General features: G+C 37.6%; 2 protein-coding genes and 1 pseudogene across 4 annotated transcripts; all 3 read left to right on the plus strand.

Annotated features, from left to right (window-relative positions):
- The first annotated feature begins 1,943 nt into the window (after nucleotides 1-1,943).
- On the plus strand, nucleotides 1,944-6,583 carry LOC113283099 (sn1-specific diacylglycerol lipase beta-like). The gene is made up of 8 exons (XM_026532253.1): nucleotides 1,944-2,229; nucleotides 3,250-3,531; nucleotides 3,915-4,114; nucleotides 4,248-4,598; nucleotides 4,874-5,074; nucleotides 5,221-5,291; nucleotides 5,431-5,570; nucleotides 5,997-6,583. The coding sequence occupies exons 1-8, from the start codon at nucleotides 2,190-2,192 to the stop codon at nucleotides 6,353-6,355; spliced, it is 1,644 nt and encodes a 547-aa protein (XP_026388038.1). The 5' UTR covers nucleotides 1,944-2,189; the 3' UTR covers nucleotides 6,356-6,583.
- A 546-nt stretch (nucleotides 6,584-7,129) lies between these two features.
- On the plus strand, nucleotides 7,130-13,024 carry LOC113283097 (annotated as a pseudogene).
- Nucleotides 13,025-13,658: 634 nt separating this feature from the next.
- Nucleotides 13,659-17,624, plus strand: LOC113283098 (TATA box-binding protein-associated factor RNA polymerase I subunit B-like). Of its 3 annotated transcripts, XM_026532251.1 has the most exons (7): nucleotides 13,659-15,699; nucleotides 15,817-16,020; nucleotides 16,116-16,198; nucleotides 16,336-16,550; nucleotides 16,726-16,869; nucleotides 16,958-17,093; nucleotides 17,289-17,624. In XM_026532251.1, the coding sequence occupies exon 1, from the start codon at nucleotides 13,810-13,812 to the stop codon at nucleotides 15,667-15,669; it is 1,860 nt and encodes a 619-aa protein (XP_026388036.1). In that variant the 5' UTR covers nucleotides 13,659-13,809; the 3' UTR covers nucleotides 15,670-15,699; nucleotides 15,817-16,020; nucleotides 16,116-16,198; nucleotides 16,336-16,550; nucleotides 16,726-16,869; nucleotides 16,958-17,093; nucleotides 17,289-17,624. The 3 variants fall into 3 exon arrangements, with proteins under 3 accessions (XP_026388036.1, XP_026388037.1, XP_026388035.1); XM_026532252.1 differs by having other exon boundaries at nucleotides 13,659-16,020; nucleotides 16,698-16,869; nucleotides 17,289-17,619; XM_026532250.1 differs by having other exon boundaries at nucleotides 13,659-16,020; nucleotides 17,289-17,619.
- Nucleotides 17,625-20,312: the final 2,688 nt, after the last annotated feature.

A 20,312-nucleotide genomic window follows, 5' to 3' on the forward strand; every position in this document is an offset into this window, starting at 1 on the left:
GAGGACGAAGAGTTTGGGAAGGATTTCGAACATCACAGAGGCGAAACACGATCACCAGAGAAACTTGCTGCTGCTGCTGCCATTGAAGAACACGAAGAACATAGACCCACAGAAGCAGTCGTTTTTGCTACAGTATTTGCGACTGTTCAGCGACAGTCTTAGAACTACAGTAACAGTGGCACATCCTCTATATCATTCTTTGGTTTGCAACAATTATAAGCGTTATAAACCCGATTTTGAATTATTTCTCCCTTTTCATCATTTGTAAACACCATTTGAGCAATGAAATCAACTATTGAGCGTGCTTTCAACATGATAATGAGCTAAATCCCCCACAACCAAGGCAATGAGGAAGCTATTTACGCATGAATAATTGGTAACTATTTTATCTTCTCTAATTTATATTTTATAATTCACTCAATCACTGCTTTTGCAGAGTTTTAAATTGTTTGCATAATTTTCTTAATTAGTTGTGATTCAATCTGATAGGTTATACTTTGTTTAGTCAATTGATAATCTATACTTAGGGAATACAATTGATATTTGAGAATTTTCCTGATTATTTGTGAATTAAGAAACAAGGGACTTAAAAGATAATTAGAGTTTTGGATTATTTGCCATAATTTATTCATGTGTGATAGTGGACTCAGTGTCTTGGTTATTCCTAATAATCTTGAATTAAGTTTTGTTTGTTTTTAAATTTTATTAAATCTAAAATCTTTTGCTTTCACAAGTCTCAACGAACCTATTACTACTACAACAACTTGAAATCCCATCAACTATGGATACAAGATCGAGACGATACGACAACAAAGTGTGTACTTGATAATATGTTTGAAAATAATTGAAACTCTATAGGATCAATATAAAGTATTACGGAGTTAACGTACGTGTGTATATTAATTAATTATAATAACAATTATAATGCGGAAAACAAAGTAAAAGACACAACAGGATTTTGTTAACGAGGAAAAATGCAGAAAAATTCCGGGACCTAATCCAGTTTTGAATACTATCAAAATTAAGCCGCTATACAAAACCTAATACCTACTTCGTATAGTTGAGACCAAGCAGACTACCCCTAGCTACTTAGTTTCATCAGTATCCCTACGCCATCGACTTATAAAGTCACACACGTGAATAACAAGTCCTTTGGATTTTATTCTAAACAACAAAAGAAGAATCGATGTGGTAACCACTCTAATCAATCTTGCTAGAAGATATTAATGAGTCGTTGACAAAGGCTCTTCCGTTTAATCTATAAACTTCTTTGTCTGGTTAGATCAATCTAAATGTTGATTGCTGAAATAATCAATTTCTATATTCGCACTCAGTCAGTATAGATCTCAAAGAGAAACTATAGAAACATGTCGATCTCACACAACTAATCAATCAAGTCTATCAAAGATAAACCAACTCTAGTTGGATCCCAACCGATCAAGGTTTGTGCACTAAATCCACAAGATACGAAAACTAATAAGAATTCTTCTTCGTCTTCAAATAGTCTGTTGCCTTCAAAAACCTGCACAAAAACACTTAAATCCTTTTGTGATCAATCAGGCACAAAACGGAATCTGTTAACAATACAAAATCCGCCACTATCACTCAAGTATTTGGTATTGTTGTGCAAAATGGTCAAGTGACTCCAAAATTTTTATTGTAACCTAAAGCATTGCTTCACCCTTGATACCATGTGGATCCTCACCGCAAGTTGCGTGTTCTTTGGTTTGTGTTGAAAAATCTTCACATGAGGATCATTCCTGCTTCTTTGCCTGACTCTGCAAAATTGCTAATAGGGGTACCAGATTAATTGAGGGTGTACCAAAATTAAAATAAGACAAAATAAGTTTTTATATAGGACAAAACAAATTTTTTCTTGGCTTGGTACACCCCCACTTAACATGGCACCCCATTAGAGCAGCCTTGTGACTCCAGATTGGAGACACTGGGTAAAGAGAGATAGGGACTCGGACACTGTAGTATCCTCCTCGCTGCTCTCTTCGTGTCCCTTCTTCACTTACCTCCCATTACCACTTTTCGCTAGTTACCACACCCTGAGTCTCCCGTGTGGTTTCTAATGGCTCATTTTCAGAATAAAGACTAACTCATAACGTTGCCGCATCCAAACCCTGGTAATTAGTGCCACAAACTAATAAAGTTACGATCTTTATCGTTCGGGAGACAAGGAAATGGTGAAACAATCTATAAGAAGTTTCTTACTGCATATCGGTATGTTTTTTTTTTTTCCTTTGATTTTTTAAATGTTATCGATTACCGAAGTTCCTATTGGGTTTGATCATTTTTCTTTTCTATAAATTATGTCTAGGGTACTATTAGGTCAATTGCTGTAATGAACAAGATTTTTAATTTTAGGGTCCTAATGAGAAAAGCGGAACTTTGATTTTTGATCGTGTTTCAGTGCAGAAGATTCTATATTTCTTTTTTGGGGTTTGAGTAGTTTGCCATTTATGTTGGTGGGTTTTGATTTTGAACCAAACTTTAGCTATGCATGTTCCTGAAGGAATGATTTTTCTAGGGTTTGAAGCAGATTAACAGTGTTATTGTATTGATTCTGAATTATGAATCGTTTGCACATAATAAGATTTACGAAAAATGTCATTTTGGCTGTGGGTTTTTAATGTTTGAGTTTTGTTTTAGCTCTTACTATGTTGATCTTTTGTTTTCTGTACTTCTTTATGATTTTGTTAGCTTATGTTTATTGGTGTTCAGTGTTGCTTAAATTTATTAGTGGATATTGGTTTTGAGAGAATTTTAATTCGGCATGCCCAATGTACACTATTTTGTTCTCAACTTAGAATCTGAACACTTGGGTTTTTCAAAATTGTTCTTAACTGGTACTTGTGTATTGATATCGATCATTTATTGTAAAGGAGATGCTAACTTTGAGAATGTAGTTTAATTGGGTCTTTTTCGAGTGTGTGCCTGCAAACGGCTTCAGTTGTTGTATATTTATTTATATGTAGTAATTACTTGATAAGGATGTTGTATGTTTAAGATTGGACTACTCAATTTCTTACCAGACCTGTCAATTTTAGTATTAGAGGTTTTGTGTTGCTATTGAGATTTTGGTCATTAGTTAGTTGTTCACGGGTTCCGGATCCTTTTCTATATCATAAATGAGAAATTTTGCACAATCTAAAAGAAAGAAAACACCCTGAAGGATTTTATGGGCTGATCATATTTTTGTGGTGTGCCGACTGTCTTTTTAATTTGATTTGCATACTGCAGAGTATAATGCTAACCTGCAAAAGAAACAAGAGCCATATAGAGTCTACAGTCTTCTTACTCAGTCTAGATCACAATGCTCGAAAGCAGATAAGCCACAATGTAATGGGTCAAAGGAGGCAAAAGACGCATCCCAAAAGGGGCAATCAAGTCACTCTTCGAACCTCAGTAGACGTGGTTCTGACCATGATGATTTGGACGAAAACAAGTGGAAGTTAGAACTTGCTTGGCTCTCAAAAGCTCTTGAACCTGCCTTACAGTTGTGTAGGTGGGCCTTGCCTACAGGTTTCTTCCCCTTCTTACTATTTGATTTTACGAACTTGCCTTCCGTTAGCATGAATTTTATCTACAAAATCTACTTTAAGAACAATGAAATGAGATTGTGTAAGTTTTTCAAACTTGTTCGTGTAGAAAAAACATGCAAGACAAATGAGGATGGGAATCTTATGAAACGTTGTTGTATGATACAGTAATCATCGGCATCAGTTTATACTTTAGTCGAACATTAGAAGGAAAAACATAATAAACCTTGTAAACTGGTCCATTAATTCATTCTGCTAGGTAATATAATTAGCTGTTTTTTACACCTACTAAGAGCTGTTTAAGAATGTAGTCTTCTCAGTTAATTGGTTTAATACAGTGGTTGACTTAAAAGTTTGATTTCCTAGGTAGCGACAACGGGCAAAATCCTCCACCTAGCAGTCGATCACTTACAGAGATTCTGGCAAGCATTCAAAAGAGTAAAATTGGTATCCAGGATTGGAGCTTAAGTGATCTAACAATGGGGTTGTATCTCACATATCTTCGTCAAGCATCTGCTGCTCGGGTCGAGGATGTCAAGGGCATTCAAATTTCCTCCAATTCTATAGTAATTGCTTGAGCCTTATACTACTAAATAATCAAATGTTGGCAATTCGAAGTGCTACATGAAGTTTAGGTTTTAATCATTACTTATGAACTAGCTTATATCTAAAGCTTCTCTGAACTAAATGTTGAATTAGGTTCAAGATCTCATATATCATACTGAACTGGCGAAAGGGGCATATAAGGAGAATGCTGCAGGTCTTGCAAGGAACAGCATGCTTCGAGAACGTAATGTTTTGAAATTTGTAAACAGTTCCAGTGTTATGAGACCAGGATATTATATTGGGATTGATATCAGAAACAAGCTAGTCATTCTAGGAATCCGCGGAACTCATACTGTCTATGACTTTATCACCGACGTCATTTCTTCAAGTGAAAAGGAAGTAACATTTGAAGGTTTCTCCAGTCATTTTGGTACTGCTGAAGCTGCTCGCTGGTTTCTGTGTCACGAAATTGCAACCTTAAGGAAGTGCTTGGAGAAACATGAGGTGCGTGAAAATATCACACTATCTTTAAAGGTTTGGGTTCTGCCTTAATTTAGAAAAGGAGGGGATAAAATTTATTCTAGAAAAGGGCTTCCAGCTTGATGGTTTTCACCATATCTCATAAAAAAAGCCTTGAAAATTAACCCCTTACAAAAGCCAAATAGAGAAGGGGCATCATACTTCCCTTAAATGTTTGGGTTCTGACTTAATTTTCATTCCCTAGTATTAAGATGATAAGCACTTTCCATTTTGTTGTGTTGAGCCTAATTGATATACAGGGATTTAGGTTGAGGCTGGTAGGGCATTCTCTTGGAGGGGCTGCAGCTTCGTTACTAGCAATAATGCTTAGGAAGAAATCACAAGAGGAACTTGGGTTTAGTCCTGATATTGTTACGGCAATTGGGGTTGGAACTCCTCCTTGTCTTTCTAAAGAACTTGCTGAAAGCTGCGCCAGCTATGTTTCCACTCTTGTATTGCAGGCAAGCTGTCTCTGGTTATTTATAACCTCTCTTGAGTCTATGTGAAATTGCATGCAGCAAGGAAGGTCTTCCAAACTAAATTATAGAACCTTAGTATTTATGTATTTGTTATCTCAAGATTGGTGTCATTTGTTATGTTCTTGCAGGACGATATAGTTCCAAGGTTAAGTGTGGCTTCACTACAGAGGTTGAGGGAGGAAATTCTTCAAACTGATTGGTAAGTGGCTGAATATTCAAATGAAAAAACTCGCAGTTTTGATAAGAGACACAAGACTCAGGAGGCATGTTTGCTTTCATAAATGCATTTGGAATTACGAATACTTCTCCCTGAAAAGATAGTATTTTTCTTTTTTCAGGAGAAAAATCTTGGAGAAGGAAGACTGGAAGAGTGTTGTAGACATGATTGCAAATGCGAAACAAGTTGTTTCTTCAGTACAAGACGTGGCTAGAAAACTTGCTGATTATGCTAGTTTTGGGAGCAAGACCGATTCATCTGGTAAGTCTACTCTTTTTTTCAGTTATCAGATATGCTGGTCTGACTGTCCTAATTAAATGATACATATTCCATTTCTCTTGACAGTGAAAATATTATTATTAGATTATAGAACTGTCCTCCCCGATTCTGATATGATGATCAGTCCAATCCTTAAACCTGCCATTTTTTTGCCAACTTCTGGGTGTATGTGTGACTGTATGGCCATCATTCTTAATAAATCAGAAAGTGAGATAAGTATTTGGGTCTTCCTTAGATCTTTGGAAATCTACCATCCCCTTTGGACATTATTAAGTTTAGATAAACCCATACACGTCAACCTTTTTGTGGCACGATATTGTAAATCTATATTTGTTTGCGAGTTTGTAAGAAGTTGCCCCCTAAATTAGAGCTATCAGCTATCACAAGCTAATTACGCCTGTCTAACAGATGGTCCTGTCAGAAAAGAATTACTGCCTGTTCGAGCTAAAGAGACATCACCAGGAGATGATAGTACTTCCGTCGTAAAGGCGGGTTCAGTTGACATGCCCGAGGAATTGTTTATTCCCGGAACTCTGTATTTTCTAAAGAGGGATCTGGATGATGGTAAACAAAGCAGATATAGTACTGATAGCAAAGCAAGGGAATCGTACACGCTCTGGCAGAGAAATCCTGGTGAACACTTCCAAAATATTTTGTTGTCCGGCAATTTAATTTCAGATCATAAGTGTGATAACCATTACTATGCTCTCAGAGACGTGTTGAAGTGTTTGGCACGACCTGATAATGAACAAGGCATTTATGGATAACCAGGGCCGGCCCTGATGGTGAGGCAGGGGAACACCGGCTTTGAGGCAACGATTAATGAATTTTATAGAACATTCAGGAGCTAGATATTATTACTATTTTTTCTTTGAATATATATTTTTAGGGCATAAACTCTTAATAGTTTTGAATCTTTGGTTGACTCCATAGTTTGTAGAGAGTAACCCTTAAAGAATATTTACAAGGTTTTGAAGTTAAGAGCAATTTTTCAAGTTTCCTAAAACTAAAATAATCCGGCCATTAACATTTCCAATTTCCAACAGTTGAAAAAAAATCGAAAATGCCCCCAATTTCCTCCCCAAAGGTACGCTGGTGCATGGGCTATTCACCCGGGATCCATCGCCGTCCCCAGGTGTTTAGGTTGGTGCCACATCGTGGTGTTCGTTTGGGTGCAGGAGCAGAAATCAAGGACTAGGCCACGCGTACGATATCGATAAGAAAACTAGATTCGCGCCCAAAATTGGCCTTAATTACGAACTACTAGTAAGCTGTCTCTCTCTATTAAGCGGTCCGGATAAGTAGTAATTTTCCCACCGTTAACTCTAATTTCGCGCCAGAAATAAGCAATTTTAATCGGCAAAACACAGTAAAAGTTGTTGTTCTTTTTTACCGCCAAAAAAAAGTACGAAAAAGGTGGGAAAATCCATTTCTATTCAATATTCGCGCCAAAAAACTCTTCTTCTATAAAGATTTTCCCCAACTTTGTTAAATCATTTTACACAAACCCAAACCCAAACCCATTCCCCCCTGTTCTCTTCTCCATCTAAACCAAAACATCTCTAAGATTATTATTATTATTACCTTCTTTTTGTATTTCCCCTCTAATGGAAACGATGAAGATTGTAGAACCAGAAGAAGAAAACATCAAACAGATCAAATCAGTACTTGGTGATATATCAAAACCAGCAATCCTTCGAGCACTTATGCTTGCAGATAATGATATAGATGAAGCCATTAAAATCCTTCAATATAGACAAGGAGGTCCAGTAACTCCATTAGCAACTGTTAAGAAAACAGTTACAAGTACTGGTTCTAGGGTTTCTGCTGTGGTTAAACAAGAGGTTTCTGATACCCCAGAGGAAGAAGGTGATCTAAATAATGAGTTGAAGAAGCCAAAGGTTGAAGAATCTGTTTGCCATGACAAGCAAATTGTTTTGGTAAAGGAAGAGAGAAAGGAGTTGGATCCAGAAATGAAGAGTCTAGATCTGGCTTTAATACTACCCAAGGTCAAGGAAGAACCAGAGATGTCAAGTATGGACATCGACAAGGAGTCTGTGAAGGAAGAAAAAACTGATTCAGGGTTCAATCAATGTACAGATTTGATACCTGTGTCTGTAACTGAGCAGCCTCCTAAATATGCCCTTACTGATGATTACGATGTTATCTGTATTGATTCGGAAGATGACAACAAACCCCGTTCATCGACTTCTGAACAGCGGCCGCCGATGACGAAACAGGCAAAGAAGCCTGTAAGTAAGACGGTGGAGAAAAAGGAAGATATTGATGATGGAGAATTTCCAGAAGAAGAAGATTGGTTGTTGGTTGGAAGAAGTACTGTCGCTGGGCTTTCTACATGTAAAAGTAAAAAACTTGCTTTCAATGAGATTGTTTATTTCTCTTATCCTTCGAATTTTAAGACCAAGATTGTTCGTTTCTCAACTAAACGATCAGGAGAGGTTTGCAATCAAAACCCTTAATTTTGCTTTTGTCAATTGAAATCTAGGTATTGTGCAATTTTTAGTGCAAATGTTTACTTAATTTTGTGGTTTCAGATTGGAAGACTACCTTTAGAGTGGACTAAATGCGTGATTCCTCTTGTTAATTCGACGAGGGTAAAGCTTTGTGGTAGAAGTGTTGTGGCTGCTCCACAAACTGAGCTTCGTCTCATGCAAGAGATTCATTTATATGTCAGGTAAATGAGATGAAATACCCTTCATTTTGATTTTTATAGTTCATTTCAATTGAATCTTTATTTCTGTTTCTTGTGATTTTGATCAATGTTATTAGTACCTAGTTGTGATTTCGTGTTTGGTTTGTTTTTTTTTTAGCTTCTATATACATAGATCAGTATTTGTGGAGGGTGACAAGACTTCATGGAATTTAACTCCTCCATCACATGTGGAGTCTGTTTTTCATCCTCTACCTACACTATTCCAGTTGCTGCGAATTAAGGCATTTAAGAAGGTACATCTCATTGCTTTTAGGGTGTCTTATACAAGCACAAACTCTCTATTAAGTACATTTTATAGACTAGGTTGTTTTAATTTTTGAATTGGTGATGAACAGGCTGAGTTCACCCCGGAGGAACTTGACAATCGAAAACGGTCCTTGAATCTACATGTAAGTTTTGGTTATTTTTCTATTTAATGTCATCTATAAGTAGGCTTATTGTAATCAAAATCTTATTGAAAAGCAACTGTTTTCGATGTCGTGTCTCTTTGAAAAATGTATTTGCATATTTAAGTGATTTTTTGTATGCTTTCACTCTTTGAATAATGTTCATTTCACAACGTTTTATTCTGAAATTAACACAGGGTGAATCAGTTGGGGATTTACCACCACCACCAGTGCCAGTTGGGAAGAAGACAAGGGGAAGCCAAAGTCAGCCGGTGTCTGATCAAACTAATGATGAGCAGACCTTCTCAGAGTCAACCTTGAATAATCTTGTTGGCGCTGCTGATGTCTACAACTTGGAGGTAAAAGATACTAATATAAGTGTGGAAATACAAGGGATTTAGTTGCTTGGGTGTCCTTGCAAATTGCTGAACAATTTCGTTTTAATTGTACAGGAGATGGAACCCCCTAGTACACTTAAATGTGTTCTACACTCGTCCCAAAAGGAAGCTCTTTATTGGATGTCCAAATCAGAGGAGGGGATTGATGTTGAGAAAGCTGCAAAAACTCTCCATCCTTGCTGGGAGGTGTACCGTATAACTGATAAGTATGTGTGCCACAAAAGAATTTTCTTCCCTTCACTTATTTGGAGTCTTTAAGATACCTCCTGAATGATTTTACTAAATGGTGCTTTGCTATGAGCAGGAGAGCTTCTGAAGTTTATGTAAATGTTTTCTCTGGGGAAGCTACCACTCAGTTTCCTAGTGCAACACAAGCGACTAGAGGAGGAGTAAGTCCATTAGTAATATGCAGTTTTGGGTTTTAATTCTTTTTGACAAAGAAAGAACTTCTTTCTCATAATTTTTGCTTTAGCTATACATGTAATAATGAATACAATATGTCTGAACCAAGTGTTTTTCTACTGTGAAGATTCTAGCTGATGCAATGGGTCTTGGAAAAACTGTTATGACAATTGCTCTGATACATGCAAGACGAGGCAGGGGAACCCCTTACAGTCAAGAAATAGTCAAGCATGACCCTGACCAAGTAAGCAGAAGGAGTAGAAGCTCACAAGCAACATCTTCCGCACCAAATGTCAAGGGTGGAACTCTTATTGTCTGTCCAATGGCATTGCTAGGCCAATGGAAGGTGAAAATTTCCATTCTTCATTAATTTGACAAGGATTTTTGTTTCAATCTTTATACAAAACTACAGGTTCTTCACATTCTACACTATTTTGTGTCTCTTTTTTTATCATGTTATATAGTTAATATCTGAACTACAACTTACAACACATGTCTTGTGAATCTCAGAATGAACTTGAAGCCCATTCTCAGCCAGGGACCCTTGGGCTGTATGTACAATACGGTGTGGACAGAACTACTCACCCAAATGCATTAGCACAACATGATGTGGTTTTAACAACATATGGTGTCTTAGCTGCAGCTTGTAAATCTGTAAGCCCTAACAAAATAAATCTTTGCATGCACTTCTATTGGATAGTTTTGTCTTATCTTTTCACACTTTTAGTGTGTTTTTAATCAGAATGCGGGAGACAGTATTTTTCACCAAGTAGACTGGTATAGAGTGGTTCTAGATGAAGCACATACAATCAAATCCTCAAGGACTCAAGTGGCTCAGGCAGCATTTTCATTATCCTCTTATTGCCGGTGGTGTCTTACTGGTACACCACTTCAGGTTAGCATTCTTTTACCTTTTTTTTTCTCTTCAGATTATTACCTTTGTTATGATCAGATTCACTGTTAGCAAAAGTGCCATGCTTTGCTGGGGTAGTAGTGTATGATGGATTCTCATTTCAATGTCTTCCTATAGTCAGTGTTTTGTGTTTATGGACCATTAATATTGTACTAAGATTGTTAGTTTGATGGTTGCAGAATAATTTGGAAGATCTCTACAGTCTTCTATGCTTCTTGCATGTTGAGCCATGGTGTAACTGGTCCTGGTGAGTGTATACTGTTTCCTAACTGAAGATGGATTTATTACTGCAGCATAAAGATAGAAGATCAGCTAAGAATGTTTAATTCACTTACATCCTAAATTGGTCATTTTATTTAGGTGGTATAAATTGATCCAGAGGCCTTATGAGAATGGTGATGAAAGGGGGATAAGGTTGGTTAAGTCTATTTTAAGGTCATTAATGCTGAGGAGAACAAAGGATACAAAAGATGGAAAAGGAAGGTGTGTTTTTCTTTTATCTTCTCCATCCTTTAGGGTCTCATTTTTCGCTGGGTCTTTACTCTTGGTTCTTGCTCTTTTTTATGATCTTCAATGCTCTGAATTGCCAGACCCATACTTGTGCTTCCTCCGGCTGATATCCAAGTCATTGAGTGTGAACAATCAGACGCTGAACGTGATTTCTACAGTGCGCTCTTCAAGAGGTCCAAGGTAATCTTGCATTCCAAGATATACATAATAATGGAACTACTTGGTTATCTATAGACTATTATCCTATCTTATTGTTTTTATCATTTCATACAGTTTAATTGCCCAAATTATTGGTCTGATTGAATATTTCCTACTATTTGTGAATACAGATCCAGTTTGATCAGTTCGTAGCACAAGGCAAAGTTCTTCACAATTATGCATCTATTCTTGAGCTTCTACTACGACTACGACAGTGTTGCAACCATCCATATCTAGTCATAAGGTATTAAACAAGAAAAAACTAATGTTTTGACAATTTTATTCTGTATATCATTGGCATAGTACACTGACTAAACTTCTTCTCTCAAATCATGCAGCCGAGGAGATTCACAAAAATATGCAGACTTGAACAAACTTGCAATGAGATTTCTTGGAATGAACTCAAATGCTGGCAATAGGGGTCAGATAGTTCCAAGTCGAGCATATGTTGAAGAGGTTGTTGAGGGTATCCGCAATGGTGAAAACACAGAATGCCCAATCTGCTTAGAGTCTGCTGATGATCCTGTGCTCACACCTTGTGCACATAGAATGTGCAGAGAGTGCCTCTTTACCAGTTGGGGTACCTCGCAGGTGGGACTTGCCCAATTTGTAGGCAGAAGATTACAAAAGATGAACTCATAACATGTCCATCTGATAATCCATTCCGGGTTGATATCGATAACAATTGGAGGGACTCGTGCAAAGTTTTAAAGCTCTTGGAATGCCTGGAAAATGTACAAAATTCTGGTTCTGGTGAAAAGAGCATTATCTTCAGCCAGTGGACTTCATTTTTTGACCTATTGGAGATCCCTTTGAATAACAACGGAATTCAGTTCTTGAGGTTTGATGGAAAATTAAGCCAGAAGAATAGGGAGAAAGTACTGAAGGAGTTTAATGAGACAAAGAAGAAAACGGTAACAACTTAACAAGCAATTTTTATTTGCACCTATACCAAATTATATTGCTGTAGTTTAGCATTTTAAGTATTTTTATGAAAAGCTTGTCTGATTTTGGTCTTTTGTATGTCAGGTGCTATTGATGTCCCTGAAGGCTGGAGGTGTCGGTTTGAATTTGACTGCTGCGTCTAATGTGTTTCTAATGGCAAGGACACCGAAAATTAAACAGTTTTAACTCTTCTATCAAAATTTTGTTCAAGTCATATGTGCTTTTTCTGATATATATTTTTATGAAACTAGGATCCATGGTGGAATCCTGCTGTTGAGGAGCAAGCAATCATGAGAATTCATCGTATTGGACAAAAGCGAACCGTTTGTGTTAGAAGATTCATTGTCACGGTAAAAATTTCTTGCTCTACATATTGGCTTTAGCGCATTCAAACACAATCCTTCATTTCGAAGCAACTGTAGTTAACTAGTTTCAGATACTGAATCTCAATCACCATGTTTGCACCATTTACATTGTATGCTTTGAAAATATGAGATTGTATGAGTAAACAGCGCATGATATCCAGTTAACTAGTTTCAGCCACTGATTCTCAATCATTGTTTGCACCATTTGCAAAATGATTCAGTAGATCTTTAAGCTTCATTTGACCGAGGAAATTTGTTGCATGCAGGATACGGTGGAGGAACGTTTACAACAGGTTCAAGCGAGGAAACAGCGCATGATAGCAGGGGCCCTTACTGATGAAGAAGTTCGATCTGCTAGGATTGAAGAACTGAAGATGTTGTTTAGATGATTTTAGTTCTAGTAAAGAGTTAGTTTTTTAGGCTGACAAGGTAAATATTTTGTGGGTATCTCCATCTGATTCCGAATGTAAAGTCCAGTTCTATATGGTTGCTATTTTGTCCAGGGTCATATGGATTTTCACCATAGACTAAAGAAAATGTCAAAACTCTCTTTTTGCTTTATAATATCCTTGGCTCTCTTTTGTTTTGGTTAGTGCACGCTAATGGAGATTATAAAAGCCTTCATAAAAAGAGGCCAGATTTCGTGAAGCATCTCCCTGCTGCACAGCATGAGATCTTGCAACAGATTGGAAAACATTATTCTTTGGCCCTCCCTACTCACTAGTTCGTATTATATCTTTGCTGTTCAGCTTTGTTTCTGCAAATCTGTTCCAAGTTCTGGAGATCTTTTTCTGCTTATCTCTTTTTTGCCGTTCAAAAAATTAATGCTGAACTTCAATTGGTAGACTCACTTTTATTCCCTCCAAAATGAAATGGGTCGGAGCCTGCGGTTGTGACATTGTTGCAAGAGTTTTCCCTGCATGTTCAGTAAGGTTGAGGTCTGAGCCATTTTCTATTAAGCGTCAAGGAAAGCGAAAAATGACAAAGATAAAGCTGTAGACGAGACTTTCAAAAAAAGAAAAAAAAAGAAAAAAAAGCTGTAGATGAGAACCTTCATATATGGGGGGACAATTTTCCAAGACACCCCTGGAAGAGCTAGTGGGTGCCTATAACAATTTGCGGAGAGGTTACGGGCCTACGGGCCCAAATCGTAAGTGAGAGTCCAGGTTTATATTCTATATCTAGGGTTTTAGCAAATATTTGAGAAAATCAGGACAGATGAGAAAAGCCAGTGTCTGCAGTACATCATTTCAATTCGAAGAAGTTTCAGAGTGATCGACACTAGGAATCAATCAGTTCTTCTTCTGTGAAACATTTGTGGTGGAAAACTGTAAGGAGATAGATTTTTATTTGATCAGATCATTTCATCAATGGATTTAGGGAAAATAACTTGTGGGTGTGGGAATAAAAAGTTTGAGGAATCTAATGGTTTCTATTACTGCGAAGAGTGTGGTGAACAAGTTCAAGGCATGCAAGAAACTGGCATGGGAGATGAAGCAGATGTTTACAATGGAACGTATTCACAATATCATCGTCGTCGTGCCGCCGTCGTTGAACCGGAGCCTCAAACCCAGCAATCTGAGTTTTGGACACAACTAACTCAACCAGATAAGCCGCAGCAACCCAAGTATGAGGATGTGGAAATGAAACCCTATGTGCCTGCTGATTTTGGTAGTGGTATTAGTAGTGAGATTTCGTCGGAGGATTATGCGAATGAGCTCAGGACTACGTATGTGATGGGGATTGAACTCATGATTGAATATCAGTGTCAGGCTCTGGTTGAAGAGTTTGGCGTTAGCCCTTTGATTTGTGGCCTGACCGGTGTTCTTTTGCTTCGGTTTGTTGCTGCATCTCAGGTGTTCGATGAAAAGTGGGCGAGTCAGATAGCTGAGGATTCAGAGATGCAGATTGAAGAGTATGTCAAAGTTAGTCGGCCGCATAGTGAGGTGAAAAATGAACCTCGTAATTTAGCTGGAAAAAGATTACTAATTATTTGGTTGAAATCGTTGAGACAGAAGTTTCCGCTATCTTTATCGTTATCGATTTGTTATCTGGCTTGTCATATCGCCAGGGAGCCAATCTTGCCAACTGATATAGTGAAGTGGGCGCACGATGGAAAGCTTCCTTTTCTGAATGCTTTTGACAGGATTGGCAAAGTGTTTGGAAATCCATCAGCAAAATGCCCGTTAAGTACTGATACCATGTTTAGGCCTTTTAAGATTATTGGTTGGAGAGAGTTAGAGTCACAAGCAGGATATATTGCTGAGTGCATTGGTTTGGAACTTCCTCCTGTGAATTTCAGTGCTTTAGCTCGTCGTTATCTTAAGCAGCTCCAACTTCCTCAGGAAGAGATTCTTCAGAAGGCGTCTATGATTCAAGATTGGTCAATGCCTCCTGATTTATGGCTGTCATCTAGTAGTGATAGGATACCGTCTCGGGTTTGTGTTATGTCAATTATAATGGTAGCTATAAGGATTATGTACAATATAAACGGTTATGGAAAGTGGGAAAAGAAATATTGCAGTACTCCTATATCGCCTCGAAAGAGAAAGCAAAGGGGTAAAGTTGGCACTGAGACAAAAAAGAAAACAGTTCGGGGTTCATCTTATTTTCTCAACTGTAAGTTGGATGCTGCAGAACTTCTTGGAGGTCTTGAAGTGACGTATGAGAAAATTCGCGGAGTGCAGGAAACTTCAGTAAACTTACCATCATATCTCAAATTGTGCAAGGAAACAGTCTTTGGAGCCCCATCAGATAATAAAGAGAAGATTATAGTCGATAACTTATGGAAACCTTTCGAGAAAGGCTGCACCAGTAACAGCGCCGCAGGAGAACCAATGCCTACTCAGGATGATGTTTCTGTAGAGTCCGTTAAAAATAGATCCTTAAATTGGCTGAAATCGAACATGAAGGAAAATGGGTTCCATTACATTCCTCCAAGACATCTTGGTAAAGTCAAAAATGTTAATTATCTGCACTATGAGACGAAGAAGGCCAGCGGGGGGACAAGAGTTTTTGCAGCTCATGCAGACTACTATATACTCCTTCGAGTTTGTGCTCTTGTTGCTGAAGCTGATATTCAGTATATGTACAAGGCTACATCGAAGTTCGAGAAGCGGCTTGCGTGGTTAGAGAAAAATATTGATCGAACATTGAAACCTTCTTCTGTGCCTAATCTAGGTGTATTATCACCAGAAGATAATGACGAGGCCCTTGAGCTATGTGCTTAGATTAAGTGACATGGGCTATGTTTTTATCGGATAATTCATTAGTTCATATGTGTGTTATTAGTGATGGATTATGAATGAAGTCATAATTTTTTAACAGTGAATGTGCAGACTAGTGATATATTGTGTATGTTTTTTTTCTAATGATAGTGTATGCAGAGATGGTCATGGGAGTCCATTCTTTTTGGCTGTTCAGGAAATGGACCCCTCTAGGCCCTAGCATGCTTACATGTGTTTTACACTTGTACCAAAAGGAAGCTCTTTATTGGATGTCGAAATCAGAGAAGGGAATGGATGTTGAGAAAGCTGCAAAAACTCTATATCATTGCTGGAGGTGGACTTTATAACTCATAAGTATGTATCATAAAGAGTTTTACTTCCATTCGTTTATTAAGAATCTTGAGATACTTCCTGGATTATTTTATTTAATTAGGCTTTGTTATGAGCAGGAGGGCTTCTGAAGTCTGTGTTTATGTTTTCTCTGGGGATGCTGCCCACTCGGTTTCCTAGTGCAACACAAACGACCGGAGGAGTAAGTCCATTAGTAATGCATTTTGGGGTTTTATATCCCTCTAGAAAGAAAAGCAAAACTTCCTTCTCATATTTTTTTAAGCTATACATGTAATTATGAATAAAAACGTCTGAATTGAGCATTTTTATGTTGGGCAGATTTTAGCTGATGCAACTGATCTTGGGAAGACTGTTATGACAATTGGTCTGATACTGGCATGATGAGGCAGGGCAACCCCACTATAACCAAGAAATAGTCAAGCATGATGCTGACCAAGTAGGAGGAGTAAAGCTCAGGAGCAACATCTTCCACACAAAACTTCAAGCATGGAACTCTTACTGTTTGTTCAATGGCTTTGCTAGGCCAATGGAAGGTAAAATTTTCCATCATATATTATCATAGGTAGAAATATTTGTGTTTCAATCTTGATACCGTGCGAGGTTCTCCACATTCTTCACTATCTATGTCTTTTCTAAGTTTCTTTATCATGTTATAGTTCTAATTAATATCTGAACGACAGCTTACAGAAAATGATTGGTGAATCACAGGATGAAATTGAAATCCATTCTCAGCCAGGAATGCTTCGGTTATATGTGCAATATGGTGTTGACAGAACTACTCATCCAACTGCATTAGCACAGCATGATGTGGTTTTAACGACATATGGTGTCTTAGCTGCAGCTTGTAAATCTGTAAGCCCTAACAAAATAAATCTGTCTGCCCCAGAATTAAATGTCTTCATATCTTTTCACACATTTGGTGTATGCTTTTTAAATCCAGGATGGGGACCCCGTACTGGTATAGAGTGGTACTAGATGAAGCGCATACAATCATATCCTCAAGGACTCAAGAGGCTTGGGCAACATTTTCATTATCCTCTTATTGCCGGTGGTGTCTTACTGATACACCTCTTCAGGTTAGTACTATATCACTTGTCATGTTTTATCTCCAGATTATCAGTTCTTTTCTGTCAGATTCACTGTTAGCAAAAGCAGCATGCTTTGCTGGGATACTAGTATCATATCGATTCTCACTTTCAATATCTTTTTATTTCAGTGTCTTGTGTCGGTCATTATTATTGTACTTAGATCATTAGTTTTGATGGTTACAGATACAATGGAATTGTAGGACTAAATATCATTTCAAGTGAGGAAACGGCGCATGATAGCAGGTGCCCTTGTTGATGAGGAAGTTCGATCTGCTAGGATTGAAGAGCTTAAGATGCTTTTTAGATGATTTTAGTTCTACACTACCAAACAAAATGTGTCTGTCTCCATCTAATTCCATATGTAAAGTCTAGATCTACATTGTGTTTCTGTTTTGTGCAGGGTTATATGTCTCTTTTATTATTTTCATATAGTTGGTCACCATAGACTAAAGAAAATGTCAAACTCTCTTTTTGCATTAGAAATTTAGAATCTCTCTCTCTTTTGATTTGTTTAGTTCACTGTATGAGTCTCTCTTTTAATGTGTTATTTCACTGTTGGAGATTTTAAGGCTTTAAGGGATACCAGTTTTTGTGGAATCTTCCTACTGCATTCTGTTGTTTTATATGGCATTCCGGAAATGAGCCTTTATAGAGAACAAGTCCTAAGTAATCCCTTTGGGAAAGTTTTGGATCCAAGGAGATGGTGGCACAGCAAGTGAACTTGTAACAAATTGGAATATAGTATATTTTTCCTTTCTGGAAAGCAATTTTGCCAAGTTCGTTCGAGTTTTGTCTCAACATTTATGCTACATAAGACTTGCAGCAAGCAGAGATTGATCAAGCTTATTAATACAGGAGTGAAGACCCTATCGGTCGAGCCTTTTGATTAGTGAATTTGCAAAGTTTTATACCTTCTCTCGAGCCAATTGCTATATTGTAAATGCACAGTTACAGATTGTGGTGAAATATGTTGAAAAAAGGCTTGACCGCTGAAATGTCCAAAGCATGGCTAGCTGATAAAACTGCGCTTAGAATTTTCACTTGACCCAAACCTACTGAGGCCATCTTCATTACGCTAAGGGCCGACCTGTTCAAGATTTTCATCAGGTTCATTTTAGTGTCAGAAAATTTTATAGGATGGTTCCAACTTGTACAGCAAAATTCTCAAAATATTTTGAAACTTGTTTTCAACATAAAAACTTAAAGTAAGTTCATCGTCAGCGTTGACATGTTGAAGACAGTGGTTTTACAATTCGGAAGGCTACTGACAGACCATGGGAGAGATGGTACCAAGGGCCATATTTGCAACAGTGCATGTGCTGAAGAGGTTTCAAACCCAGCCAAAATTCAACCAGCTAAATTCACACGGGGAATAAAAATCATGTGCAGTTTTTAGAAGTCAAAGCAATATATGACAATTGATATTCACATGTACCATATATGCCATTTCCATCTGTCTTGACAAGATCAACTAAGCTGGTATTTTCTGTAGGAAACAGCAAAAATGCAACTGGGCTAGTGGACGAAATAGCCTGCAAACGAAATCATTGGTTTAAATCCCAGTAGCAGTCTGCAAGGTTCCTTTAGTCATCTTAGAGAACTCTGGCTAGTTGATTCTATATTTCTATGGTTCTCGTAGAATTTTATCGGTGAACGCAGACAAAAATATAACCTACAGATTATCTATCAAATTTTACAGGTAAGATGAGAAATATTCCCTCGTACTATTGGGTAAGTTCGAACTTTCCCCAAATGCAATTGCACCTGCATCTACTTATCGACTCCCGTGTATAAACGACATTTAAGTTACTAAAGCGTACATCATATTTTCCCATTGAGATAACAATATGCAAGTTAACAAAGAAATTAAACGTACTCCCTTACAAATATAAAGAAAGAATAACAATGGTATACGTATATCACCAACTATGACTATGTCAACAGCACATAAATATTACTTGTCATCCAATTCAAAAATGAAAGTAAATGAAGATTGCCAAATTTTGCTCATCCTCCTCCAAAAGCTGGTTGAGAGGCTGATGTTGAAGCTGGTTGATTACCAATTTCAGCTGACTCCATTATCTTCGCATCCCCTTCCCCTAATTCTTTCAACGAAACTAAGGTGTTCATGTGAGGGAATACCTGACGGAGTCGTTCCTTAAAATCCACAAGCCTTCTCAAGGTTGAAGCTTCTACGCTGTAGATGTTGAGATAGTTACTAAAGTATGTTAAAAGACCGCCACTCTTCGTAACGGCTAATAAATTGCTTTTTTCAACCCTAAACTCTTTAGTCCAGCTCACTGAATGACGTTCCTCTCGCTCTCTCATGTCATGATTATCATTCTTCTTTTTTAATAGCCATAGTTCAAAAAATTCAGCTGCTTCGCCACCTAGTCTAATAGCAAGAAACAAAAACCCATCCAGAACCCCAATTCCATTATAATAACTGTATGGTGGCAAAGGAGGTGGTGAAAGATGTTCGCAAAACTTCTCCTCGGTCAAATCGAAGGTTATGATTTTCAAATTACTGCCTATCCAATAAAAAGCTCCATTGACAAAGATAGCTTGATCCCGAGGAAATATATTTTGGAATTCAGAATTGAACTTTCCTGGGTTTCTCCATCCAAGCCCACTGCCTAGAGTGTATATGTACATTTCTACGTATTGACCCTGATACATATATATTCCTAAAAATTTATACTCATTTGTTACAGAAACATAACCAAATTCGCTCGTCCAACAGGTATACAGATTATTATCAGAACAATCTTCGTTTTTCCTAAATTCTGGCAGCATAACATATTCTTTACTGATGGGGTTACAAATACAAACACTGTCAGGATTTTCTTATGGAATCACCGACAACCGCGGAAGAAAGGATCTTGAGATATTATGATGAATAATAAGTAAACCAAGCACAAGTAACTATAATAATACGTGAAAGATAAATCAACTCACAAGACACAAGATTTATAGTGGTTCGACCAATGCATACAACTTGTATATATTGTCTATGTCCAGTTTGAGCCGTACCAACTCAAACCCACTATGAAGAAAAACGATTACAACGTCGTGTAAATCCCAGTAAACCCTTGGTTACACTGCAACAATTACCCGAGACGATAACCTTGTCTCTTGTTCCTCATCAATATGCTCTCACAACGAAACCCTAACTTTTTACCCTAAACGCTATACAAGAAAAAACTC

This window comes from Papaver somniferum, chromosome 5 (assembly GCF_003573695.1).
Source record: "Papaver somniferum cultivar HN1 chromosome 5, ASM357369v1, whole genome shotgun sequence".
Lineage (NCBI taxonomy): Eukaryota > Viridiplantae > Streptophyta > Magnoliopsida > Ranunculales > Papaveraceae > Papaver > Papaver somniferum.